Source organism: Eleutherodactylus coqui, chromosome 1 (assembly GCF_035609145.1).
Source record: "Eleutherodactylus coqui strain aEleCoq1 chromosome 1, aEleCoq1.hap1, whole genome shotgun sequence".
NCBI classification, from domain to species: Eukaryota; Metazoa; Chordata; class Amphibia; order Anura; family Eleutherodactylidae; genus Eleutherodactylus; species Eleutherodactylus coqui.
The window spans coordinates 435357533-435381006 of record NC_089837.1 but is presented as its reverse complement, the minus strand read 5'-3'; the positions used below and the strand labels follow the sequence as shown (position 1 = coordinate 435381006).

Here is a 23474-nt window from a genome sequence, read left to right as displayed (position 1 = left end):
AGCAAATACCATCCATGGAAAAGCGCCTTTTCCTGCACACAAGGGGAAATCAATAGTGGTTTTCCGCTGACGGAGGAAAAAATTCACTGCATGCTCTATAGTGCGGTGTCCGCATGGACTGCTTTTATTAAAGTCAATGGAAGCCATCCAACTTGCGGCCTGTCCGCAATTAACATTGCGGAAAAGTCACGAGTTCTGCATCATTGCTTAGCGGCAGTGCTGGAAGGTCTGTACTACACATGTCTGATAGAGAGCCATCCTGACCATATGCAGCACAGATAATGAAGACAACTGACAGGTATGCATGGTTACCAACCGAGCACAGGGTCAAATTCTGCTGCAAGATCCCGCATCCGGAATCCGACCTGGATGTGTGCAGTCAGCCTATAAGGCCCATTTATTACTTTTTCTTTATGCTGATGTTAAAAAAATATATATAAAACTGGAAAACCGTTTTAAGAGTTATGGAGACATTAACATTATAGCTCTTTTGCACAATTTAAATGAGATTGCCCATGTCTAAAAGTCCCATTTCAGTACTGCAAACAAATTAAATACTTTATTTGATAGTTTTTTAATCTGGTTGTTGGTCAAGATTGGTAACATCAGCTCATTTCTGATTCTCTTTAAATTACAATTTACCTCTCCATAGTGATTAGTCTTTTGAACGTTTCGCTTTTTTTTCCCCATTGTAAAAAGTAATATGCATTTTAGACCCTCATTGTACTTCAGAGTCTTTGTCACACCAATATCTTCAATTTTATTAGATTCTTTTCATTGTTTTGTTGATCTTAGGAAAACTCGAAAATTTGACCTCTCTTAGCTCCTTTTGCCAAAATTGCAGTTTTATTTACTTTTAATTCTAAATTGAATATTAAGCCATAATAAGGGGTACATTTTTGTCAAAAAAATGGCTATAGTCTAAAGGAACAATTCCCTCCAAAAATGGGCCGTTTATAGGTTGTTCCACTGCAGAGACCTTCAGTGATCACTACTTATCTGTGGGGAAACGAGTAACAAATGTTGAGTTCACTGAAGCAGCATCACAAGTGAAATGAATTGTTAAACGGTGTTCGTTGAATGCAATGGGCTGCCCATGTAGTGCATGGACATGCTGAACCCTTTCTCAACAGGGCCACTTTCTAGTCGTCCTTGCTTAATTGCCGAAGGTCTCAAATGAGTTGTCTCATCTTCATTAATGTAAAAAGTTTTTAAAAATACTTGAAAGTTTTGTGTTTTTTGTTCTCTACAGCGGTCCATACATTTAAGAGGACTGTCTTGGGATAGAGTTTAGTGGCATAAAACTAGGATATTCTATCACTGTATGTTTCATGGTGTATGACCTGCTCAGCACAACAGACAGGAAACAAAGCGGCTTCCCATACATAAATGTCACAAGTATCTATCATTAGACAACCACGTTAGAGAATTGAGTTTGTTTTGTTTTTTACCCGTTTCAAGATTTCTATCTTAACTTGAAGATTGAATTATAGTCACTAACCAGTTAAGGCCTCATTAACATGAGCATGTATTTGCGTGCACAAAATCGTGTGTCCACGGACATGCCAAAACACGTGTGAATGAAGCTCCATGCCCGTTGCTTTCAATGCTCCCGGTGGCCCTATTAAAAACAATGGGCTGCTGGCAACCCCTGCAGTGAATTTCGGGGAAGGGCTTCCCTGAAAATCATCCCTAGCATGTGTAAAAAATATATATATACTCCCCTCTCCGCCGCTGTCGTGGCTCAGGCGCGTCTAGCAGCTTGTCTTCCTGCACTGTTATGAAGCTCTTTCAGCAGGCGGGGATTTAAAATCCCTGGCTGCTGAAAGGGTTGTGTTTAATTGGCTGAGCACTCAGCCAATATCAGGCAGCGCTCAACTGTCATGCAATGCGGTGGCCACATTGAAAGCAATGGGAGAATATCGCAATCCTCTGTCACAGCTGTGCCATCATTACTGAACACTGACAGTGCTGTCAGTGCTTACTGAGAAGGGGACTCCCCGTGGGGAATATTTATACGGACCTATGTGGTGCACGCATGTTCTTTCTTTTGCAAGTGTGCGTGTTTGCACGCCTGTAAAACACGGACATATGAACACATCATAGGAAACCAATGGTTCTAATAGACGCGCGGTTTTGTGCACACGTATGTACACACATAAATACGCCTGTCTGAATGAGCCCTAAGGCAATTTTTGAAGGCTTTCTACAAAGAGTATCGAGTCACAAAAATAAGTGTTTTTATTTCTCCGACTTCAAAGTTGTTGAAGTAGGCAAAACTGTGTGTATATAGATGAAGCCATTAGTCTTATGTTCCACGGCGGCTTTCTTTGTTTTATACATAATCAACGAATGCTGTTCTAGCATGACAAATGCATGAACCCATAGTAATTCGTGAGTCACGTTCTTCTTTGTGGTCTGATATACAGGTTATTTTTTTCATTTCATCTTCATTTTAATTTCATAATGTGAAAAAACTAAAATTTAACGGAGCGACATTCTTCTTGAGTATAAGTTGACTGTACACTTTTGATAACTTCGTTAGGTTACTGACAAATCCTGTTAAAATTGTCTTGATCCATGAACCAAATTCTGTAGCACCGTATTCGGCCTTTGCCGTCAGTCTTCTAGACTTTGAGTGGAGCGATAGCGTGAATGCTCAGCCGCCACTCCATTCAGATGGGGGACACTGGATCCTTTGTTCTTGTGATGGACTCCCTGTCACCTCCCAGAACACTACAATAACTTAGTTTATAGTGCTCTTCCAAGGTGTCAGTTTCCCTTTAAATGTATACAATTGATCACATTGGTTGCACAAGCTGTAATGTTAGGTGTATACTTGTAAACTGATGCTTTTCTATGTCTGGTAAAGCAAAATTTGTAATCAGATTGACTTTTTTTTTATTTTAGTTGCAGTGCTGATATGTCTAAATCTGGTTACATAGCATTTATTGCTTTAGTATTAATATCCAATAAAAGAATTTACAGTTTTAAGAGACTGACCATACATTAAAATATAATTTATTGAATTGTCATTAAGAAGTGAATAGTCTCCTCTGACTGGTCTATGGCATTACTGTTTCGACTGAATATGCAAACAAAATTTCTTGTCGTTGTAATGTGGTAAACGTCCGTCCATCCATCTGGTTGAAATTTTTGTGTCGTTGGCTATCATTACAGGTTGTGAAGTAAATTGTACCATGTAAGGCCTAAATTCACATCTGATTCCATTTTCCCCTAGAGGAACAGATCCCTCTCATAACTGAACCAAACTGTGCGAAACGTACCCTATTAACTATAATTGGATCTGTTTGGTTCCTGCACCTGTCCAGCATTTTTGCCGGATGAAAGAGTTCTGCATGCAAGACTATTTAGTCTATTTCATGCCAGATCTACTCCAGAGACTCTTAATGGAGCCTCCAACGCAGATGTGAATAAGAGCCTAAATGCACTATTAGATTTACCCTTTCATAGCCATTCATTTATTCCTTTTGTATGACAGTCTTGTCTACAACTTCCTTTTTGCCATAAGCGTATCCTTATAAGTAATACTTAAAACAGACCAGCGGTCACCAGTCTACTTTTTGTGTAGGAAACTAAAATATGACTAAAAACTAAAGTTCTTATACAATAGGCCTTTGTACATGTATATAAAGTAGCAAAGTCTTTTTTAATAAGACCCTTTGCAAGATTCAGAGGAAGCAGTCTGAGGCATCAGATAAATTATACATGCATAAGTTTTCTTGATTATCCGATAAAGTTTTTAAATAATTGTTTGACCAGCAAATGTTAAACTGTCATAACAGATTTGCATTGTATTTATGTTTGTGCTTTCTTTTTTTTTCCAGGGCATTCTCTTAGTCGATGCTGGCGGGTAAAGAATGAGAAAATTGTAACTTTCAAGTAAAATTTAACAAATATTTCAAATGGATTTATCAGGAGAGCAAATTCTGTTCAGGTATGAATATTCTGAAGAGAGAACTTTATCAATATCATTATCTTATCAGAATTGTCATCGTTATCCTTATTTACACACATACAGGTATGTCTAAATGACTTACTTCCTTTTTATCCCCTTCTCCACATATGAAATACATGTACGTTACATGTTCCATGGGGGTCAAGGAAGCAGGCTCCGGAATTTTGGCCTGCTTCATACACGGCGAATGTGGTCTGTTACTAAGCTGACATCGGTCTAAAATAGTCAGGATTAGCAATAGTCAGCAATTTAACTTCAGAGATTTTGTGGTCAATAGCGAATGCAGCATCTAAGCTGTTAGTTGAAATTTATTCAGCGTGATGAACGCCGTAAGGAAAGAAAAACTATATAATAGAATTGTATGTGTGGAAGTGGTAGGGGGGTGGCGGTTACTTGTCTTCATTCCCAAAATGCAGAGAAAAAGTGATCAAAAAGTTTCATGGACCTTCCAAAAAACAAGAACTACAGCCTGTAAAAAAACACAAGCCACTCCCCTTCCGCTGGGTGGATTCCCACTTAAAATATATGGGAGTCAATATCCCGTTAGAGCTCCCACTAATCTTCAAATTAAACTTTACTCCTTTTGCCGAGAAACTGGAGAGAGATCTTAGCAAATGGAGTCCTCTATATATATATATATATATATATATATATATATATATATATATATATATATATATATATATATATATATATATATATATATATATATATATATCATGGAATGGCCAAGTTAACGCAATCAAGATGGACGTACTGCCTCGCTTTTTATATCTCTGCCAAACAATCCCGATCGGGCTCCCTAGAACATTCATGAAAAAAATAAGAGCTCTAATTTCTACCTTCTTTTGGGCAGGACACAAACCGAGGCTGCGCCACTCATTACTAAAAAGGGGAAAAGAAAAGGGAGGCCTGGGCCTTCCAGACTTCTCCCTCTATCACAAGGCCAACATAGCAAACTGCTTCCTGGACATTCTCAAAAGTAGAAGCTCTAGGCTATTGGTAGATATAGAACACTCTAGCGAAACAGACGGCCTATACAGAGCCCCCTGGATCCCATCCAAATGGATCAAGTCGATCCCCAACATCTCCCCCTTCGGGATACAATTGTTTAGGACATGGGCGAGTTTTGCACCTCAATATAGACTGGTCACAGTTCCAGGCCCTCTAACGCCGCTCATAGCAAACCCCCTATTTAAAGCCACGACGAGCCTGAAGGGACTGCTATCTATCCCAGCGGAGCCAACCCCCAGAATGAGAGATGTTGTGACGCAGACGGGCCTGAAACCCATGACAGAGATCTTAGACCAGTCTCCATCCCAGCCAGGATCCTGGCTTCAATACTTGCAGCTGAGAGGATTTGTGAGCTCGCTGACTCCGAGAGAGAATCTGACGGCGCCCCTGACCGAGTTTGAGCAACTCTGCTTATCAAACCCTAGCCAGAGGCACATGATCTCCAAATTATATAAGATGTTGCTAGATCGGGATACGGAGGAGGAGGTCCCCAATTACAGTGAGGCATGGGAGCGGGAACAGGGGGAAAGCATTACGTAGGAGGAGTGGGGTAAAATCTGGGATCTAACCCACAAGCTATCTATAGCTGGCAAAATACAAGATCTCAATTACAAGATAGTCTCAAGGTGGTATAGAACCCCGGACCAACTACAGAAGATCTTTCCCCAATCCTCCCCCGTGTGCTGGAGATGTAATGGGAGCCGAGGAACAATGACCCACATCTGGTGGGGATGCCCGGTGGCCGACCTATGGGACGAGGTGACTAACCTGTACAACCGCGTAAATCACTCAAGAGTGATAATGACTAGAGATGAGCGAACGTACTCGTTACGAGTACTTACGCACCCGAGTACCGCCATTTTCGAGTACTTCAGTACTCGCGCGCAAAGATTCGGGGGGCGGCGTGGCGGCACGGGGGGTAGCAGTGGGGAGTGGGGGGGAGAGGGAGAGAGAGAGGGCTCCCCCCTGTTCCCCGCTGCTACCCCCCGCACCGCCACGCCTCTCCGCGCCCCCCGAATCTTTGCGCGCGATCGAAAATGGCGGTACTCGGGTGCGTAAGTACTCGTAACGAGTACGTTCGCTCATCTCTAATAATGACGTCGAAACTAGCCTTGCTCTCACTGTTCCCGGGCAGTAAGAAAGCCTCCAAATTGAGTCTCCTAAAGCACTTCATCTTAGCAGTGAGAAGACTCGTCCCTAGGTTCTGGCGCTCCACGACCATCCCAACCAGGGGCATGTGGGTAGAGGAACTCCATACCCTCATGAGATTGGATGAACTGGGTGCCGACGATCCTAAATCCTGGGACTCCTACTATAAGACATGGCAGCCATGGGTAGCGTTTAGAGGGTCGGACGACATTAAACGTTGGTTAGACCAAGGCTCACTCAACTAAACTACCACCCAGGATGGAGCGCAGAGTACTCTCCACCCAGAGTCATTCTTGCACATATATCTCCCCCCCCCCCCCCCCCCCCCCACTTGTCCATGTGAGTATTCTAGCTGTGACAACCTTACACAAAGGGGAAAAGCGGTCCTACCTCTACTCTCCTAACAGAGTTCGAGACAGGCTCCACAGCATCGAACACGATACCGAATTAGAGAAGGAAAGACGAGGACGTGACAGGAGGAAATCCCGTTTGCCAACCGCTACCAGATCAAAACGGCAGTGACAGGCACGCTTCCCACCCAGAACCTTTCCCTCATTTATTCTTCTTTATTCTTCCTCCTTTTCCTTCTTTTGTTCCCTTCTTCCCTCCCCCCCCCCCCCCCCTTTTTTTGTTTTTGTCCCTGTTTAAAGTTTCTTCTTAAAAGACTCTATGGTATTGAAGCAATGATTGAAACAGAATCTTGATTTGTTTGACATGCAAATGAAATAAAAAATCCATTTGAACCATAAAAAGACACAAGCCCTCACATAGCTCCATTGACAATAAAATTGAGTCTCAGAATATAGTGATATATACTTTTTTTTAAGATTAACTCTAAAAAGTAGTAAAATAACTTAAATTTTGGTATTACCATAACTGTACTGACCTACAGAAAACGGTTACTTTCATTTATAGTGGAGGGTGAGTGTCATTAACTAAACCCAAAAAATAGGGGCAAATTCACAGAGGCAGCACTGGTCCAGAACTAGATCAACAAGCTTACTAATTGGACCTACAAACTAATGATTCCTAAAATATAACTTTTATTATTCACTAAAATCATGAAAAGGACAAACACCCACATATATAGTATCTCCGAAAGAGGAGTGATAATTAAATAGTACCCCTATTGACAGAAAAGAAGATGACCATACACTGTCCGGTTATCTTAGCCGGGTCAGTATCTCTCTTTTTTTTTATGGAGATAAAAAATCGCCACCAGCGCGTTGTGACATATTAATAATGGATATTAATTTATGAAGACTGTTGTAAGAGATAAACTCAAGACAGTAAGTTAATCAGAGCAACGCATTTCACCCATCCAATGGGCTCCTCAGGGGCTAGATATTTTAATCCCAACTTCGAATAGCTAGAATGTGGCTAATTACGTTGCCGCTGAAGTAATTATAACGGCAATGTAGTTGGAATCTCTGATCACCATGAATGGTAGTACGATCACAAATAACTAGTAATCAGAGAGGTAAGTATAACCCAAAATAAAAAGAGAAATTGTTGATGTCATTAGTTCCAAAATTGGGGGTCGGAAACTACTGTCTCTCACTGAAATTCGTAGTGAACTGATTGTAAAAGTAATCGCTTGGAATAGATTAAAGAAGTAACTGTCTAGGACATAAGCTACTAGACCCCAGGCAAGGACTTAGAGTAGATATATACACCGGATTGTGTTAAAGCTGTATCGTCCAACTGCTTTTGTAAGGCTATATAAAAACCCCTAGACTGATACTCACTAGGTAACTATGAGAACCTCTGTCTACTGAAAGGAGCCTCGGTATTGCTCATTAGTTATGATTGTAGAGTTAATGAAACAAAAGCAAAACAAAATCGGGCAAAAAAAACGGCGGCAGGTCAGCCCTGACAGCATTTTTTCAAAAAAATACAGGCAAAATTGTTGTTTTTTTCTTTTTTTGTCCCCTAATCCAACCCCTTTTATCAAAATTGTTTCAGCACGTTTCATATTACATTAACTGGTGCTAATAAAAACCTAAAAAATACACAGTTGCAACATGGTTTCGGTTTTATTTTTTTATATATTTTTTTTTTAGAGTGCAGAAACTTGTCAACATAGCCTTTTCTTGTTTAGAGGCATTATGGTACATACATATATTTTCGAGCCATATGCCTGGGACTCCCATGACACTGAGCTATGGTATTATACACTTAACTTAAGGCCCATTTACACGGAGCGATGATTGCTCAACGACAGTTTGAGTGACAGCTTTGAGCGATCATTTTGCAAAAACTATTAGGTTTAGGTTGGCCTGAATTTAACGATCAGCTAGCTGTGCTCGATGGCCACACGTTCAGACGCAACGATTATTGCTCAAATGATCACTTTTTAGCGATCATTGCTCCGTGTAAATGGGCCTTTACAATGCTGTTGTCTTGAGACTGGCTCTTTAGATTGTCATCTATAAGATGCTTATCAATAACATAAAGCCCTACTGTTTAGACAGTCTACAATTTATTGTGCCAACTATTCTATTTGGTTGAATGAGAGCTGCTAATTGACAATACCAAATGAGTTCCCTCTGGCTCCGTCGGTATGCTTTGATATGTTGCTGTAATAAACCATAAAAGTTGTGTGTGTGTGTGTGTGTGTGTGTGTAAAATTTATTTTACATATTTCTACAAAAAAACAAGCATCTAGCAGTTGTGTTGCTGCAAAACTCAGCATCTCAGGCAGATTTGCACTGCTACGGAGTGGAACTGGGTTGTCGTCAGCGACAAATCCAGGTTTACTTTGGGGACCAATAATGGCCATGTTTGTGCCTGGAGACCATGGGTTGAATGCCTCAATCCTGCCTTTGCTGTGGAGCGTCACATTACCCACTACTGGTGTGATGGTATGGGGTCTATTTCCGAGAACAGTCAGTCCGCCCTAGTAGTGGTACGAGGGGCAATGAGAGCTCAGTGATATGTTTAGGACATCCTGCAGCCACATGTGTTCCTCTCATGGCAGCTTCCAAAAGGCATTTTCCTGCAGGATAATGCTCGGCCGCACACACAAGGGTGTCACAGGAGCCTCCATAACATTTCCACACTTCTGTAGCCCGACTGGCTGCCAGATTTCTCACGAATGGAACATAAGTGGGACCATCTGGGAAGCCAACTTGGACAGCTTACAGGTTTGCAATTCTGGAAGCTCAGTTAAAGCAAAATTGGAATGATATGCTGCACGATACCATATGGAACCTGTATACCTCCATTCCCACCGGTATCACGTCTTGCACCTATGCTAGACGCGGTACAACAGGGTACTAAAGCCTCTTTTCAAGTGTTCAGTTTTCCACGATAAATTATCCTTTTACCATGATGTTGTCATCGCTTACTTACATCAATGTTATAATCACGCATGTAAAGAGAGTTTAATTCGATTCCAACAACTCCTTTTAGGTGATATATAGAACTTCTTTTTGCCTGACCAAGCTAATGTCAATAGGGAATATTTTTTGAAGATGAATTCTAACTGTTAAATTAAAAAATATCATCCTTAACTTACCGTAGTGTTGTAAAGTAAATCTTTTATCTTATTTTGTTTCTAGATCTGTTCTGGTTTGGTGGATGAGAAAGGTTTTTCTGAAACTGATGTATTCAATATGAATTTGTGGATGGATTATGTCCAATGTTCTGCACCAGTAAGCAGCATTTTTTTTACTCTTATTTTTTTAAAGAAAGTGTTATTTTCTTTAATCTTTTTGTATTCTTTGAAGTAGCCAAGGGAGTGAGGCCTGGACATGGCGACGTGAAGACAAACCTTGCTACGAGCTCTGGCGTACTGGTCTTTTAGTTATGCATCAAGGACTACTCCACAACACTTACTCTACCCCCACAGGAATGGTGAAGAAGTGGGAGTCGCGGTACACCTTGGGCAACTTCTAGAGCCTTACTGCGCCCCTTTTCTTCTTTCTGTGGCCTCAGGCACCTTGGCAGTGCGACCCTCTACATCTATCATTTCCACTGCAGAGCCTGGACACCTTTACTAGTAGGATGTGCTTCCACAACTCCTGACCCCAATCAGGAAAATGACTCCTTCCTCTCCTAGCGCTTCTCAAGTGCTTATAGCAGGATTGGACTGGTCCCCAGTTCCCTCTCCGCAGTCAGAATTTGCTGCCTGCAAATTCCTGCTTTCTGCCTCTTGCCTTACCTCAGCAGGCATCCATTGGAGATATGCCAGACAGTGCATACGTGGAGAAGATCATGCAAAGGCTACAATTACTTCACAAATCTAGCTTAAACGAGATTCAGAAATCCACTGGACTGCTTAAGCTCCAAAGTTCATTATTTTGAATCCTCAGTCTCCATCGCGACATTATGTGTGATGGGAGCTCCTGAATCTACACACCCAGGTAACCTCAATGTTACCGTAGTGGGAATTTTCAACTTAATACTGGCAGACCCCCTACAGAAAACATTGAGCACGATAGTGTATATAGGGTTCTGAGTCCTCGGCCGCCTGAATGTTCCTGCCCCTCTCGCTTTATCCCCACTCTGGGTCAAACCTCCCCTATTCTTGCTTTGCTCGCTTCCTACGGTACCATACTTGGACCGCCTTGATATCTCCTTCCAACACCATAGGCCCTGTGAATTGACCGGGAATTGGATAACTGTAAGGTCACAATTACCTTATCACATGCCACCCTAAAACGGCTTAAGCGTCTTCTGCACTCTCAGCAGCTCGTGGATGTCTGACATATACTTCATCTGAAGAGAGAGATTATTCTTTGTTTTCTCCTCCACACTTTCTTTATACCAGGTTTGATTTCTTCCGTATCGGTCACCACAAGCTCTGGTAGGTATTGGATTTGCGTATAGAGTCTTCACGTCTTCCTGAACACTCCCCTGTATGCTTCGCACTTTACTTGGAGGATCCTTGTCCTCCAAAGGGCACCTGTCAACTAAATGAATAACTCTTGCAGGATCTCTCTGTATCCAAAGGAATGGCCTTGGAGCTGGAACAATATTTTCACTAGAATACTGACTCAACAGTTAATCTCATATGCTCGGAGGCTCACATGAGGGCCAGCCATTCAGCACAGCACCAGCCTGAAAGAACCTATACAACATTCTCAGGATTGAATGGTGCAAATAGTGCCTTGCAAGTCCACGATGGTGAGGCTGGCAGATCTCGCTGCACTACGGGAACACTAGAAATGACTAGAGCAAAGACTGCCCTTGTCAAATACCAACATTCTTTTTATGAATATGGTGATAAATGTAGCAGATTGGCCGATGCCATTCAGACCCAGAGAACTCGCTCCTGTATGTCTTGCATATTGGATCACACTGTACAATTTGCCACTTTTCTTGGGAAATATCCAACGCTTTTAAGCAATATTATGCTAGGATAATGTGCTGCCAAGAGGTACAATCTTCACCCACATCAAGGTTATACCTAAGAAGGGGAAGGACCTGTCACAGTTTGCCAGTTTCCTCCCTATTTCTCTTTTGAATGCAGATGCCAAACTTTTGGCCACCAGGCTCACTCTGCACATCCAGAGTCTAGTTCACACTGACCAGGTGGATATTTTGCCTGGGTGGGAAGCAAGGGATAATACTATGAGGGCTTTGGAAATTATCCATCACTCAGTCTCAAGGTGCCTCTCTTGCTCCTGTCTACAAATGCTGAAAAGGCTTTTGACAGAGTAGTAACATAAAGTATCTCCAAAAGGAAAACTGGGCCGGTAGTTCTCTAAAAAGGATATGCTTCTCTTTATTAAATAAAATCTGCCATTACATATTCCACTTAAAAAGAAAAAGCTGGAGGACGCGTTTGAACTCGTAATGCCGAGCCTTGGAGATACTTTGTTACTACTATGTTGCCGCTTGGGCCTGGGCGGTGAAGTCTGTCTCTCACCTGGCTGAATTTAAAGGAATGTGTAGGAGCAGACATTCATGTGGGAAGCAGCCACCGCAGCAAGTATGTGAACCCTTTCTTTTGACAGATTACACTAGGATTTCAGTTAGTCACTGAAACACTATACCTTGGACACTCAATGAGGTCATAGATTTTCTCCCTGTACTCCAACCTAACAACCTTTGTTAAGGTGAACGGCTTCTTCTTTGATATCTTTGCCATACAGAATGACAGCCGCCAGTCTTCTACCCCTTTCTTGTCCTATCCCTCAACCCTTTCTCCACATAATTCACAACAACCCTGATATCACAGGCCCAACAGTCGGATCCCAGCCACACAAGCTTGCTGCTTACACGAACGACCTCTTTTTTTTTTTTTTTTTTTTTCCCCTAAACCACGCACTTAATTTCCCTATGGCGCACACTCCATTTTCAAAATTAACTAATTTTCAAAAGTCGGAATTCCTCTCTGTCTACCCCATTCACTTCTTACCAGCCTATGCTCCAACATCCCTTTTTTAAACAGACATCCACAGTCATCTGGTTACCATCAGATTTAGCAAAATATATCCACTAAACTCCCCCCGCTCGAAAAAATCAAATCAGACTTGGACGCCTGAAAAAACTACCTTTTTTGTGGTTTGGCAGATGTAATATTTTCAAAATGAATATCCTTACCTGCCTGTTATACCCTTTTCAAGCTCTGCCCATACATATTCCACACTCCTATTTTTTTTTTTTTTTTTCAGGACCTGTGGACTAAGTTCATTAGGCATCCGGGATCTCTCCGACTTGCTCATTCCGTCCTGTCACTGGGTGGGTTGGCCGTCCCCAAACCATACAAGTACTATGTGGCAGCACATTTTAGAAGAGTAGTCTATTTACTGTAGACAATCCTTGTCCAAATGGTAGATTACAATGGAACAAGGAATAATGCCTATACCTATATTTAATAATGCTGTGGCTTCCTTCTCATGTTAGCTCAAATCTAAGCCCTTGCATAACCATAGCCCAAACTCTTAAACTAGCAAAATTGTATTTTTCTTGGCCAGATTTCTCATAGTTGCCATCCCCTTTATTTCCAATTTTGGGGCACCTGGCCTTTCGCTTAAGGATGTTGAGTGGTTGATTCTGGGACTGGGTCCTAGAAGACAGATTGCAAGTGCACCACTTCCTGAATGGTACCGCTTGGGCCACTGGCTCCTGTCTAAACAATCCAGAAGATCTCCTCCCCGCTAGATGTCTGGTGCCACATGCATCTCTCACTTTTTCCTCCCTCCCTCCTACCACATGTACGACTCGCCACTTAACTGCTTTTGAATCCTTATGTTTTACCTGGGGTCCTGTCAGACGAACCTTCCCTTCTTTATTGTTGGGCAATCTCTCTTCTGGAAGGCTGATCTACCCCATTTCTATAAAAATGGTAAAGACTTAAGAGATTTCATGGTCATTGGAAGACAAGGTCATGGGACTTCCATATCCTTAGGATATCAAAAAATGAATTTAAACTATTTACCTGTTGGTATAGAGTTTCTGTGGTACTAACTAAAATGTTCCCTACAGTCTTCCCTATTTGCTGGAGATGTAGAGAAGAGCAGGGCTCACTTGTATATGTATGTTGGGCCTCTCATCTGCTTTCCCCTTTCTGGGAGACAGTTCACTGTGCTACCATTGATATTACGGGCTGGACTTTGCCACATGATGCAGGTCTCTTCCTTCTCCATTGCAGTGATTTTAGTTTTTGGAAGTACAAACGTTCCATCCTGTGGCACCACCTCAATACAGCTAAGGGCTCACTCACAGGTGTATGTTGCCTGCGAACTATGCGCTGCTAAAAGCCCATTGATTTCTACTGGGCCACACACATCAGCAGCATGTGTTATTTTCGTATGTTCTACGCATCAAATGCTAATATGCTTTGGGGATTTAACATACAGAGCATATACGCAGGTATATGTGTATTAGCTGTGTGCTGCGTATTTTACGCGCGATAAAAAAAGTGCATAATACCCGGACCACTTGTGCTCGTGGGAGTGAGCCCTAAAGCTTGCATCCCACTTCTCTGGAAATTATCTTCCCTGCCTACCATTGCCCAGTGGTTTACCCAGGTTAATAAGATTATGCAGATAGAACATTTGACCACCTTCAGAAAGAGGAACATGAACACTTTAGAAAACTTTGCACCATTGGTTCGCTTTCACTCATTCCAAAGCATATTCTCGCTATGGAGTTTCCCGGGCCTGATGGCTTCTACTAATTGTTTACATTGTAAAGAGATGTGTACTCCCCCTTAGTGTGTTTTGTTTTTTACACTTCTCCCTCTCTCCTCCATTTCCTAATGCTTTGTCTGATTCAATTGTTGCCTTCTGCTTTTATTTAATGTTCATATGCCAGTCAGCAGTTTTCTATATCCAGAGGGACCTATACAATGGCCACAACTATGTGAGATTCTAGAATTTCTCCTATTATATTCTGTGATGGATTGGCTTTTTGTCTTGCTACTACAGTGTTCACGGTTAGGGATCCCCTTTCATGTTTGTTTAAAAACTTCAATAAAACATTCATTAGAGAAAAAATGTGGTAACTTCTACCGGAACACAGTTACTATGCCCTGTACCTTTTTATAGATGAGAAAAATAGTATATATAAACTGTGAGACAAAATCTTCGAATAACAGTAGTGGTGAATGTTCACATTATGGACGTGCTACTGAACAATAATACCAGGTTGTACCTTGGCTTGTTTAACCCCTTAACGACCGCCCCATCGGGAAACTACGTCCTCAGAAAGTGGGCTTTAAACCTAGAGGACGTAGTTTTATGCATCCTCTTTGGATTGATGCCCACTGGCCTGAGGACGTGACAGCTCCATGCTGTCGGTGCCCGCAGGTAGCCGACAGCATGGAGCTGTCATCCCAGGATGCGGGCAGTCCCCCCCGGCATTGCGATCGGCGCTATAAAATGAATAGCGCCGATCGAAAAAAAGTAAATAAAACAGTGTAAAAAAAGTAGCAATTCAGCTGCTATGATGGATCGGATCCATCACGGCAGCTGAAAATACTCACACGGCTTGTCGGCGGTGTCCCCCGGAGATCTGGTCCTCCCGGACTCGCCGGCGGCCTTCTGCGCATGCGCGCCCGACGATGACGTCACGTGCACGCGCAGAAGCCCGGGTGTCCCCGGCAAATTTAAAATCTCCTGGCTCCCGGCTCCTGAAGGTAGGCGGGAACCAGGACTGTGAGCGGTCCCCGGGCCCGCGATCACCGCTATCCATAGCGGTGATCGCGAAAAAGTTGAAAAAGTAAAACAAAAGTAAAGTTTCACCTCCCCTCATGGATCAGATCCATGAGGGGAGGTGAAGATACTCACCCCCGGTCCTCTGCGATGTCCCGGGACCCGAAATCCCCGTCTGCGCATGCGCGCCCGATGATTGACATCGGGCGCGTGCACAGAGGGGCTCGAGCCCCGGGAAATTCAAAATTGCTCTGCTCCTGGCTGCCATGTGTAGCCAAGAGCAGAGGGATGTCACCAGGGACATGATCACTGTCATCCAATGGATGACAGTGATCATGTAAAGTAAAAAAAAAAGTGCAAAAAGTAAAAAAAAATAAATAAAAAAAGGGGTAAAAGGTAAAAAAAAAGTGCAAAAAGTAAAAAAAAAGTTAAAAAAAGCTTGCGTTTCATCTCCCCCCCCCACGGATCATATCCGTGAGGGAGGATGAAATGACGTACCTAAGGCCTGCGGATTTATCCGCGGACCTCAACCCAGCTTCTGCGCACGCGCCCGTCGCCAATGTGGCAGGCGCATGCGCAAAAGCCGTGGTTTTTTAAAATCTCCCTGCTCCTGGCTACAAAACTTAGCCGAGAGCCTGGAGATTTCATGGAGGGCCGCGGTGAGCGGTTCCTGATCACGTGTTCGCCGTTATCCAAAGAATAATGGCGATCACGTAAAAGTTAAAAAGGGGAAGGTTCATCTCTCCTCACTGATGCGATCGGTGAGAGGAGATAAAAATTTTTACCGGAGGCCTGCATATTTGCACCCCGACGCAATCTTCTTCCGTGAACTTTCCCGTATTCTGCGCATGCGACCGCTGGCAAAACACCGGACACATGTGCAGGAGTCGGGGAGCACAGGAAACTTAATATCTCCTTGCTCTCGGCGACCAACAGTCACCGAGAGCCTGGAGCAGTGACAGGTGGCCTCGTTGAGCGGTCCCCGGTCACGTGAAAAAATGGTAGCGATCTACCTTTGGCCGGTCTCACATGACCGGATAGGAATTACGGATTCCGCATACGTTTGATTAGCGGTAATACGCAGATCAATCGCATTGGATTACACAATTCCGCTCACATTAGCTGGTTGGAATTGTGTAATCCACTCGCAGAAAAGAGAACGCAGCAGGTTCTATTTAACTGCGGATATCCGCAACATAGAGCCCATTGTGCTCCATGGTCATGGATATACCCGCAGCCCATACGCAACTACGTTGTATACGGGCTGCGGGTACCCGCGTCATCGCTAAGCGACGGTGCGGGAAATACAAACAACAACAAAAAAAGTGTACTGCGCATGACCGCCCGTGTAAGTGCGCAGTTATGCGCAGTACATTACGCGGCCGTACGCAGGGTCACAGCCGGGCTCACAGCCGGGATTCACCTACGGCTGCGTAAGCCCGGCGTTATTCAGACCGCTACCTGTAATACGCAATTTACAAGAAGCCCCGGGAACGCTCGCCTTCCTGCAGTTCCAGGAGCAGCTTGTTGAGCGCCTTCTGTGTGAGACCGCCGCACCTCATCAAGCTTACGGAGACTCACAGAGTGCCACTTTTTACACCCCATCCCCGCCACTGAGGTCAAAAAATGACTCCCAAAAAGCATGAGAGGAGGGGGGATACCCGGTTTTATTGCCCCATGTGCCCATCCCAACCAGCCTCCATAATTACCCGTCTTTGGAAATACTACACAGTTCACATTATTACTTTTATCTAAGATTTGGGGAACGCCGAAAAGGGCATGGAGGGGGGGGGGGGATTTTAGGGAGTCAATTTTTATTCCGTACAAATGAGCAATGGGGCCTGGAATGTATTCAGTTGTGCCCTGCAATCCAACGGGTGTTCCCTCCATTACAGGCCTTGCCATGTTTCCTGTAAGTAGTTTAGGGCCACAATGGGTATGTTTTTGAACACGGGACAAACGGGGGTATCCATTTGGGGGTGACCGTCTTCATTCCTATGTAAACTGTACAAAAAAAAAAGTTTTTAAATTGACAAAATTGCCAAAAAAATGAAAATTGTAATTTTTTTCTTCTGCTTTGCTGAAATTTATTCAAATATTGTGGGGTCAAAATACGCAGTACACCCCTAGATGAATTCGTTAAGGGGTCTAGTTTTTAAAATGGGGATATTTGTGGGGGTTCTTTATAGTTTTGGACGCTCAATGGCTCTATAAGTGGGCAATGGGGCCTGGAATTTATTCCGTTGTACCCTAAAATCCAACGGGTGCTCCTTCCATTATAGGCCTAGCCATGCGTCCTTTAAGTAGATTAGGGCCACAAGGGGTATGGTTCTGAACACAGGACAAACAGGGGTATCCATTTTGGGGTGAAAGTCTTCATCCCTATGTGTGCTGTACAAAAAAAAACAGTTTTTAAATTGATACAACTGCCAAAAAAATGAAAATTGTAATTTTTTTCCTACTGCTTTGCTTAGATTTATTCAAAAATTGTAGGGTAAAAATACATAGTACACCCCTAGATGAATTCGTTAGGGGGTCTAGTTTTCAAAATGGGATCATTAGTGGGGGTTCTCTGTCGTTTTGGCCGCTCAAGGGCTCTACAAGTGTGCAATGGGGTCTAACTCACCTTCATGCTAAATTTCTGTTCTGAAAGCCACCGACTACTCCTTTCATTTTGGGCCCCGTTGTGCATCCAGACAAAAGATTAGGGCCACAATGGGTATGTCTCTGAACACGGGACAAACAGGGGTATCCACTTTGGGGTGCAAGTCTTCATTCATGTGTGTGCTGTACCAAAAAAGCAGTTTTTAAAACGACAGAATTGCCAAAAAAACGAAAATCACAATTTTTTCCTTTTGCTTTGCTTCAATTCATTCAAAAACTGTGGGCTCAAAATGGGCAGTACACCCCTAGATAAATTCATTAAGGGGTCTAGTTTTCAAAATGGGGTCACTTGTGGGGGTTCTCTTTGATTTTGGCCGCTCAAGAGCTCTACAAAAGTGCTATGGGCCTAAAACGCCTTCAAGGAAAATCTATGTTCTTAAAGCCACCGACTACTCCTTTCGTTTTGGGCCCCATTGTGCATCCAGACATAAGATTAGGGCCACAATGGGTATGTCTCTGAACACGGGAGAAACGGGTATCCATTTTAGGATGAAAGGCTTCATTCATGCGTGTGCTGTACAAAAAAAGCTGTTTTTAAAATGACAGAATTGACAAAAAAATGAAAATCACAATTTTTTCCTTTTGCTTGGCTTGAATTCATTCAAAAACTGTGGGGTCAAAATGGTCAGTACACCCCTAGATAAATTTGTTAAGGGGTCTAGTTTTCAAAATGGGGTCACTTGTGGGGGTTCTCTTTGGTTTTGGCCACTCAAGAGCTCTACAAAAGTGCTATGGGGCCTAAAACGCCTTCAAGCAAAATTTATGTTCTGAAAGACACCGACTACTCCTTTCATTTTGGCTCCCGTTATGCATCCAGACATAAGATTAGGACCACAATGGGTATGTTTCTGAACACGGGAGAAACGGGGGTATCCATTTTGGTGTGTAAATCCTCATTTTCATGGGCTCTATAGGAAAAAAATATGTCTTTAAAATGACATATTTGCAAAAATATGAAATTTTATTTTTTGTCCCCTAAATTGAACTAATTCCTGAAAAAAAACTGGTGGGGTCAAAATACTCATGACACCCCTCAGTGAATACACTAAGGGGTGTAGTTTTTAAAATGGGGTCATTTGTGGGTGTATCTATTATTCTGACACTTATGAGCCTTTGCAAACTTGGCTTGGTGCAGGAAAACAAAGTGCTCCTCAAAATGCTGAAAAGTAATGTTAAATTTGTACGTCCTCTAAATGGTTAAAAAAAACACAAGTTTTTCAAGTGTGCATTCAGAATAAAGTAAACAGATGGAAATACATATCTTATCAAAAATTTGTACAGTATGTTTGGACATATTTGAGATATTACGGTTGAAAATGTGAAAAAATGACAATTTTTTTCAAAATTTTTCCAATATTGGTACTTTTAATAAATATACACAAATTATATCGGTCTCTTTTTACAATCTAAATGAAGTACAACATGTGGCGAAAAAACAATGTCAGAATCACTGGGATATGTAAAGCCTTTACGGAGTTATGCCACGTTGAACGACGCATGTCAGATTTCCAAAATTTGGCTCCGTCACTAAGGCGCAAACAGGCTTCGTCGCTAAGGGGTTAAAGCCACTCTTATGAATAGAAGAGACGTGGCCCACTTTCTGTCACAAATGAAACATGGCACGGGACTCAGTAGATATGGTGACCCTCATGTAATTGCAATGTCAATGTTTTATACTGAAGCAACAAATATGGTAGATTTTAATATGTATATGAAGACTCACATACACATGCTTAAACACTGAGAATTTACCTTTCTGTTTCTACAGTTAATTACCATTGAGTGGAACATGCAATCTCTGATGGATGAAGATGACTGCAGTACAATGGAAAAAATGTATTCAAGATTGGACTAAAGAAAAATTCTGAGGAATATTCTCCTTAAGTTATTTTTCAAGAGCAGTTATTTGGAATATCTGGGCATTCACCTCACTAACCATGTTGACACACTGGCTCTGGCCAACCCCTTTTTCTCCTCCCACACACACCTGTTGATAAACCTTAATTCCATGCTGGCAGACTGGGGCAAGTACAATTTTTCATGGCTGGGCCAGATTCCAAGTGCACCACTTACACGCATTGAAGATTACCTTTTTACCCAAACTTCTGTACCTTTTCCCGGTGATGCCAGTCCCCGTCCTCAAATATTTCAAAGATTGGTTATTAAATATGTTTGGAAGGAGGTCCCCAGAGTTGGTAATGCTACCTTATATCGACATAAGTCAAAGGACAGCTTAGGTGTGCCCAACATAACCAAATACATTCCTGAGGCCCAGATTGCCCATCTGGCTTTCTACCACTCTGGTACGAAGACCCATCTGTGGCTCTTGTTGGAAGCCCCGGAATGTCACCTACTCATTATTTGTGACTTTTATTATCTCGGCAGACATTTATTCCGATTTTGTCATACTCTTTGCATGTATGAGACATAAAATTACGCCGACATGATTTCCCCATGTCTTCCCTTGGCTCCTATATGTGGAAACCTTTTTTTTTTTTTTTCTCTTTTGGACCGGACTCCTTTTTTTTCTGCTGGACAGGTGTAGGGCTGACTAAAATGTGCCATTATTTGGACTCTTCAGGCATTAGAACCTTTACAGTCTTTAAAGGGAAGTATTCTCTTTCCAGTTGGGAGCTTTTTCGGCATTTCCAGAGAAAGCATTTCCTTTTGTTCCTCACTAGGCATAGTACAGATTTGAACTTCATGTTCCATGGGCCTGTTGAATACCTTGATATAACAAACTAATATTAAGGTCCTCACGAGATGGTACTTGACTCCAGCCCATATAGATAAGTAGTCCTAGCTTACCCTCCAGTACCTGGAGACATGTGCCATGTTTGGTGGCTTTTCCCTAAGGCAGACAGGCTTTGGATACGTGCATATTTTCTTCTTGCCCTCACTGGCTGTCATGTAGTAAAGAATCCGTGGAAGACCTTGCTCCACTAAAAAAAAACACTATTTCTCACCACTCGCATATTCTTATTTTGTTTATTAGCTGCAATGTAAACTGTAGCAGCTTCCTGGCCAAAATCTGTGCTTGACTTTTCTGAAGTCAAGTGGCACATGTCATGGCATGTGGTCAATGAGAGGCAGCTATATTGCTATATAAAATGGAGAAATGTTTGCGGGTTTCGTCCCCATGGGTTGACTACAGTTTTAGCCAGTCCTCCTAATAGATGGATATAATCAGTTTAGTCTGACCTTCAGTGTCAACTCAGCTTCTCCGTGTGCCGTGGCTGGACCCCATTCCCCCTTCTGCCTACCGCTGCTTCTTCCTTATTTATCCTGCACTTTTTCTTTAGGCTTCTTTCTTCCTATGTGAAAGTTGTCTTCCTGTGTTGGGGATACTATTGTTTTTGCACCCTATGGATGCTGTTAAGTACTTGCAGTGTTTTGACTTCATGGATTCCACAAGGGATGCTTTGGTTCGTCCAGCGTCCCTTGGATTGGCCTCTTGTTATCAAGCTTGGTGTTAGATTGACAAGCTACACCTAGCTGTGATATCAGATAGAATCCTTCAGTGTTATGTATTTCATACCTGCATAACTGTCAATCCATTCCTTTTTTCCCCCCACATGGTTTGTGCCTAGTTAGTGTTGGGCAATTCTGTAGGTCTGTTTTGTAGAAGTATGTTCTCTATTACTATGTATGTTCATTATTTTCTAACAAGTGGTGTTATACTGTTGCATAATTCTCCCCTATGGGGATTTGCTGGAAAACTGATAAAACTAAATAAAAATTGTAAATTTTAAAAAAAGGATTTTTTTTATGAATTTCATTTGAAAGACTCCCATAGAGGAATACAACATGAAAATTAAATATTCATTTGGTTTTTCTGTGGTTTTGATTTAATCTTTAAAAATCTAAATCTATACAATAATTGCCTTGCTTTTTTTTTTTTTTTTTTCAATATGCTTCATAAAGTGACACGGGGGATGCAATAAAAATAGAGATTTCACATTATAAATAGTACAACTGGATAGTACTACTCTACTCTCCACATCACCTACTTTGGTTCCTGGGGCTCAAAACATTCTAGGTCTCTGGTATATCAAGTTTTGAAGTACAAAGGTTGGTTCTTAGTAAGACAGATTGAATTGTTTTAGGTGGAAAAAGCTACTTATGACACATTTTTAAATATCATGTATTGATTATTGATATAAGCTTTCCTACAACATTAATCCAATTGCCATAATGTATGTGGGGCATAGTGATGAAATCCAATACGTCATTATTACCTGCTTTGCCGCTAATAGATTTAAACTTATTATACCGACTCAAGTTTTGCATATTCAGTGTAGTTAGATGGTAGATTACAGAGAATTTATTGCTTAAAGGGGTTTTCTGAGACTAGCTATGGGCAGGTAATGAGATAAAATGGCAAACTATCCAGTACTTTCCCATTAAATGTCCAACTGCTTCAATGCAGCCAAACTGACCTTGTAAAGGTAATGATCTCACCTATGTAGCAGGTTATGTCAGCTCCCGTCTTATATTTCTTGCTGTGTCCTCTTTTCAGCATGAAGAAAGCAGTCTCTCATCCATACCGCTTGATCCTAGGCGGTTTCTTGACACGTGCATTTAAATGATAGGAGCTTGGATGCATAGAGATAAAAGCTTTCTTCTATTTATTCAGTATGTGCCCATCATAACAAGAAAAATACAACCGTCCTGAGGACGCGTTTCAACCTTCTCAGGTCTTGATCACCTCATTCACAATATGTTAAGAGACATGAGACACAAGGAGATGTATAGCATCCAATACCAGATTGAGGTCCCATGGGGGCGCAGGTGGTTTGCACAGGGGATCAGATATGCAACTTCCTGGACAAGTCTTAGGGATCCTGGAAGCTAAAGGTCATTGAAAAAGCATTGATAAGGAGGAGACTTAACCCTTCAAGGAACTAAAGGCTAGTCCTGCATTCAAACTAAACTGGAGGAAGGACAGGAGCATAGTAAAAAGACAAGTTGATGAACCTGTTTGTCACATCACAGAAAATAAACACTCAGGCAGTACTAAATAAGCAGAGCTCAGGGAGCAACAGGCTGAAGGATTTTCCAGCTAAAGGCTAAGCCCTGATAGGCCAGGACATCAAGTCTACTGTTCACAGAAAGTGTGGATATTTGTCCAAGTGGCAGCTGTGCAGATCTGATCAAGCAAGACATCAGCTCCTTTTGCCCAGGATGCAGAAACTGCCTATGTTAAATGAGCTTAGATTACTAAAATGGGATTTTAGTTCTTGAGATTTATAGGCTTCCTGAATTGAAGATTTCAGTTTGTCAGACAGCCCTCTTCCTCTTAGCATCTTTCAAGATCCTATGCCATAAGTCTTATATTGCTGACATTCTGAAAGAGTAGAGGGCCTTGTCAAAGATAATCTTTCTTCTGAAGAAAAATTGGTTCCTCCAATGACGGATGTTTTTAAGAGGGAACCAACTGTGTTTTGGCCAAAAAGGGGCACTAATACTTTCACTGATTCCTGGATCTTTTTAGGGCTAGCGGTATTAACGGAAATTGTGGAAAGGTGTAAGCAAGGGTCTTATTTCATGGCTGGGAAAGG

General features: G+C 42.2%; 1 protein-coding gene across 3 annotated transcripts in view; it reads left to right on the top strand.

Annotated features, from left to right (window-relative positions):
• PSPC1 (paraspeckle component 1) overlaps nt 1-21745 on the top strand; it is a 95368-nt gene extending 73623 nt beyond the window's left edge. For all 3 annotated transcript variants that reach the window (XM_066582164.1, XM_066582162.1, XM_066582163.1), the window contains 3 exons: nt 3849-3958; nt 9706-9798; nt 19682-21745. In XM_066582164.1, coding sequence (XP_066438261.1) covers nt 3849-3878 — 30 coding nt within the window. In that variant the 3' untranslated portion in view covers nt 3879-3958; nt 9706-9798; nt 19682-21745. The remainder of the gene's footprint in view (nt 1-3848; nt 3959-9705; nt 9799-19681) is intronic.
• Nucleotides 21746-23474: the final 1729 nt, after the last annotated feature.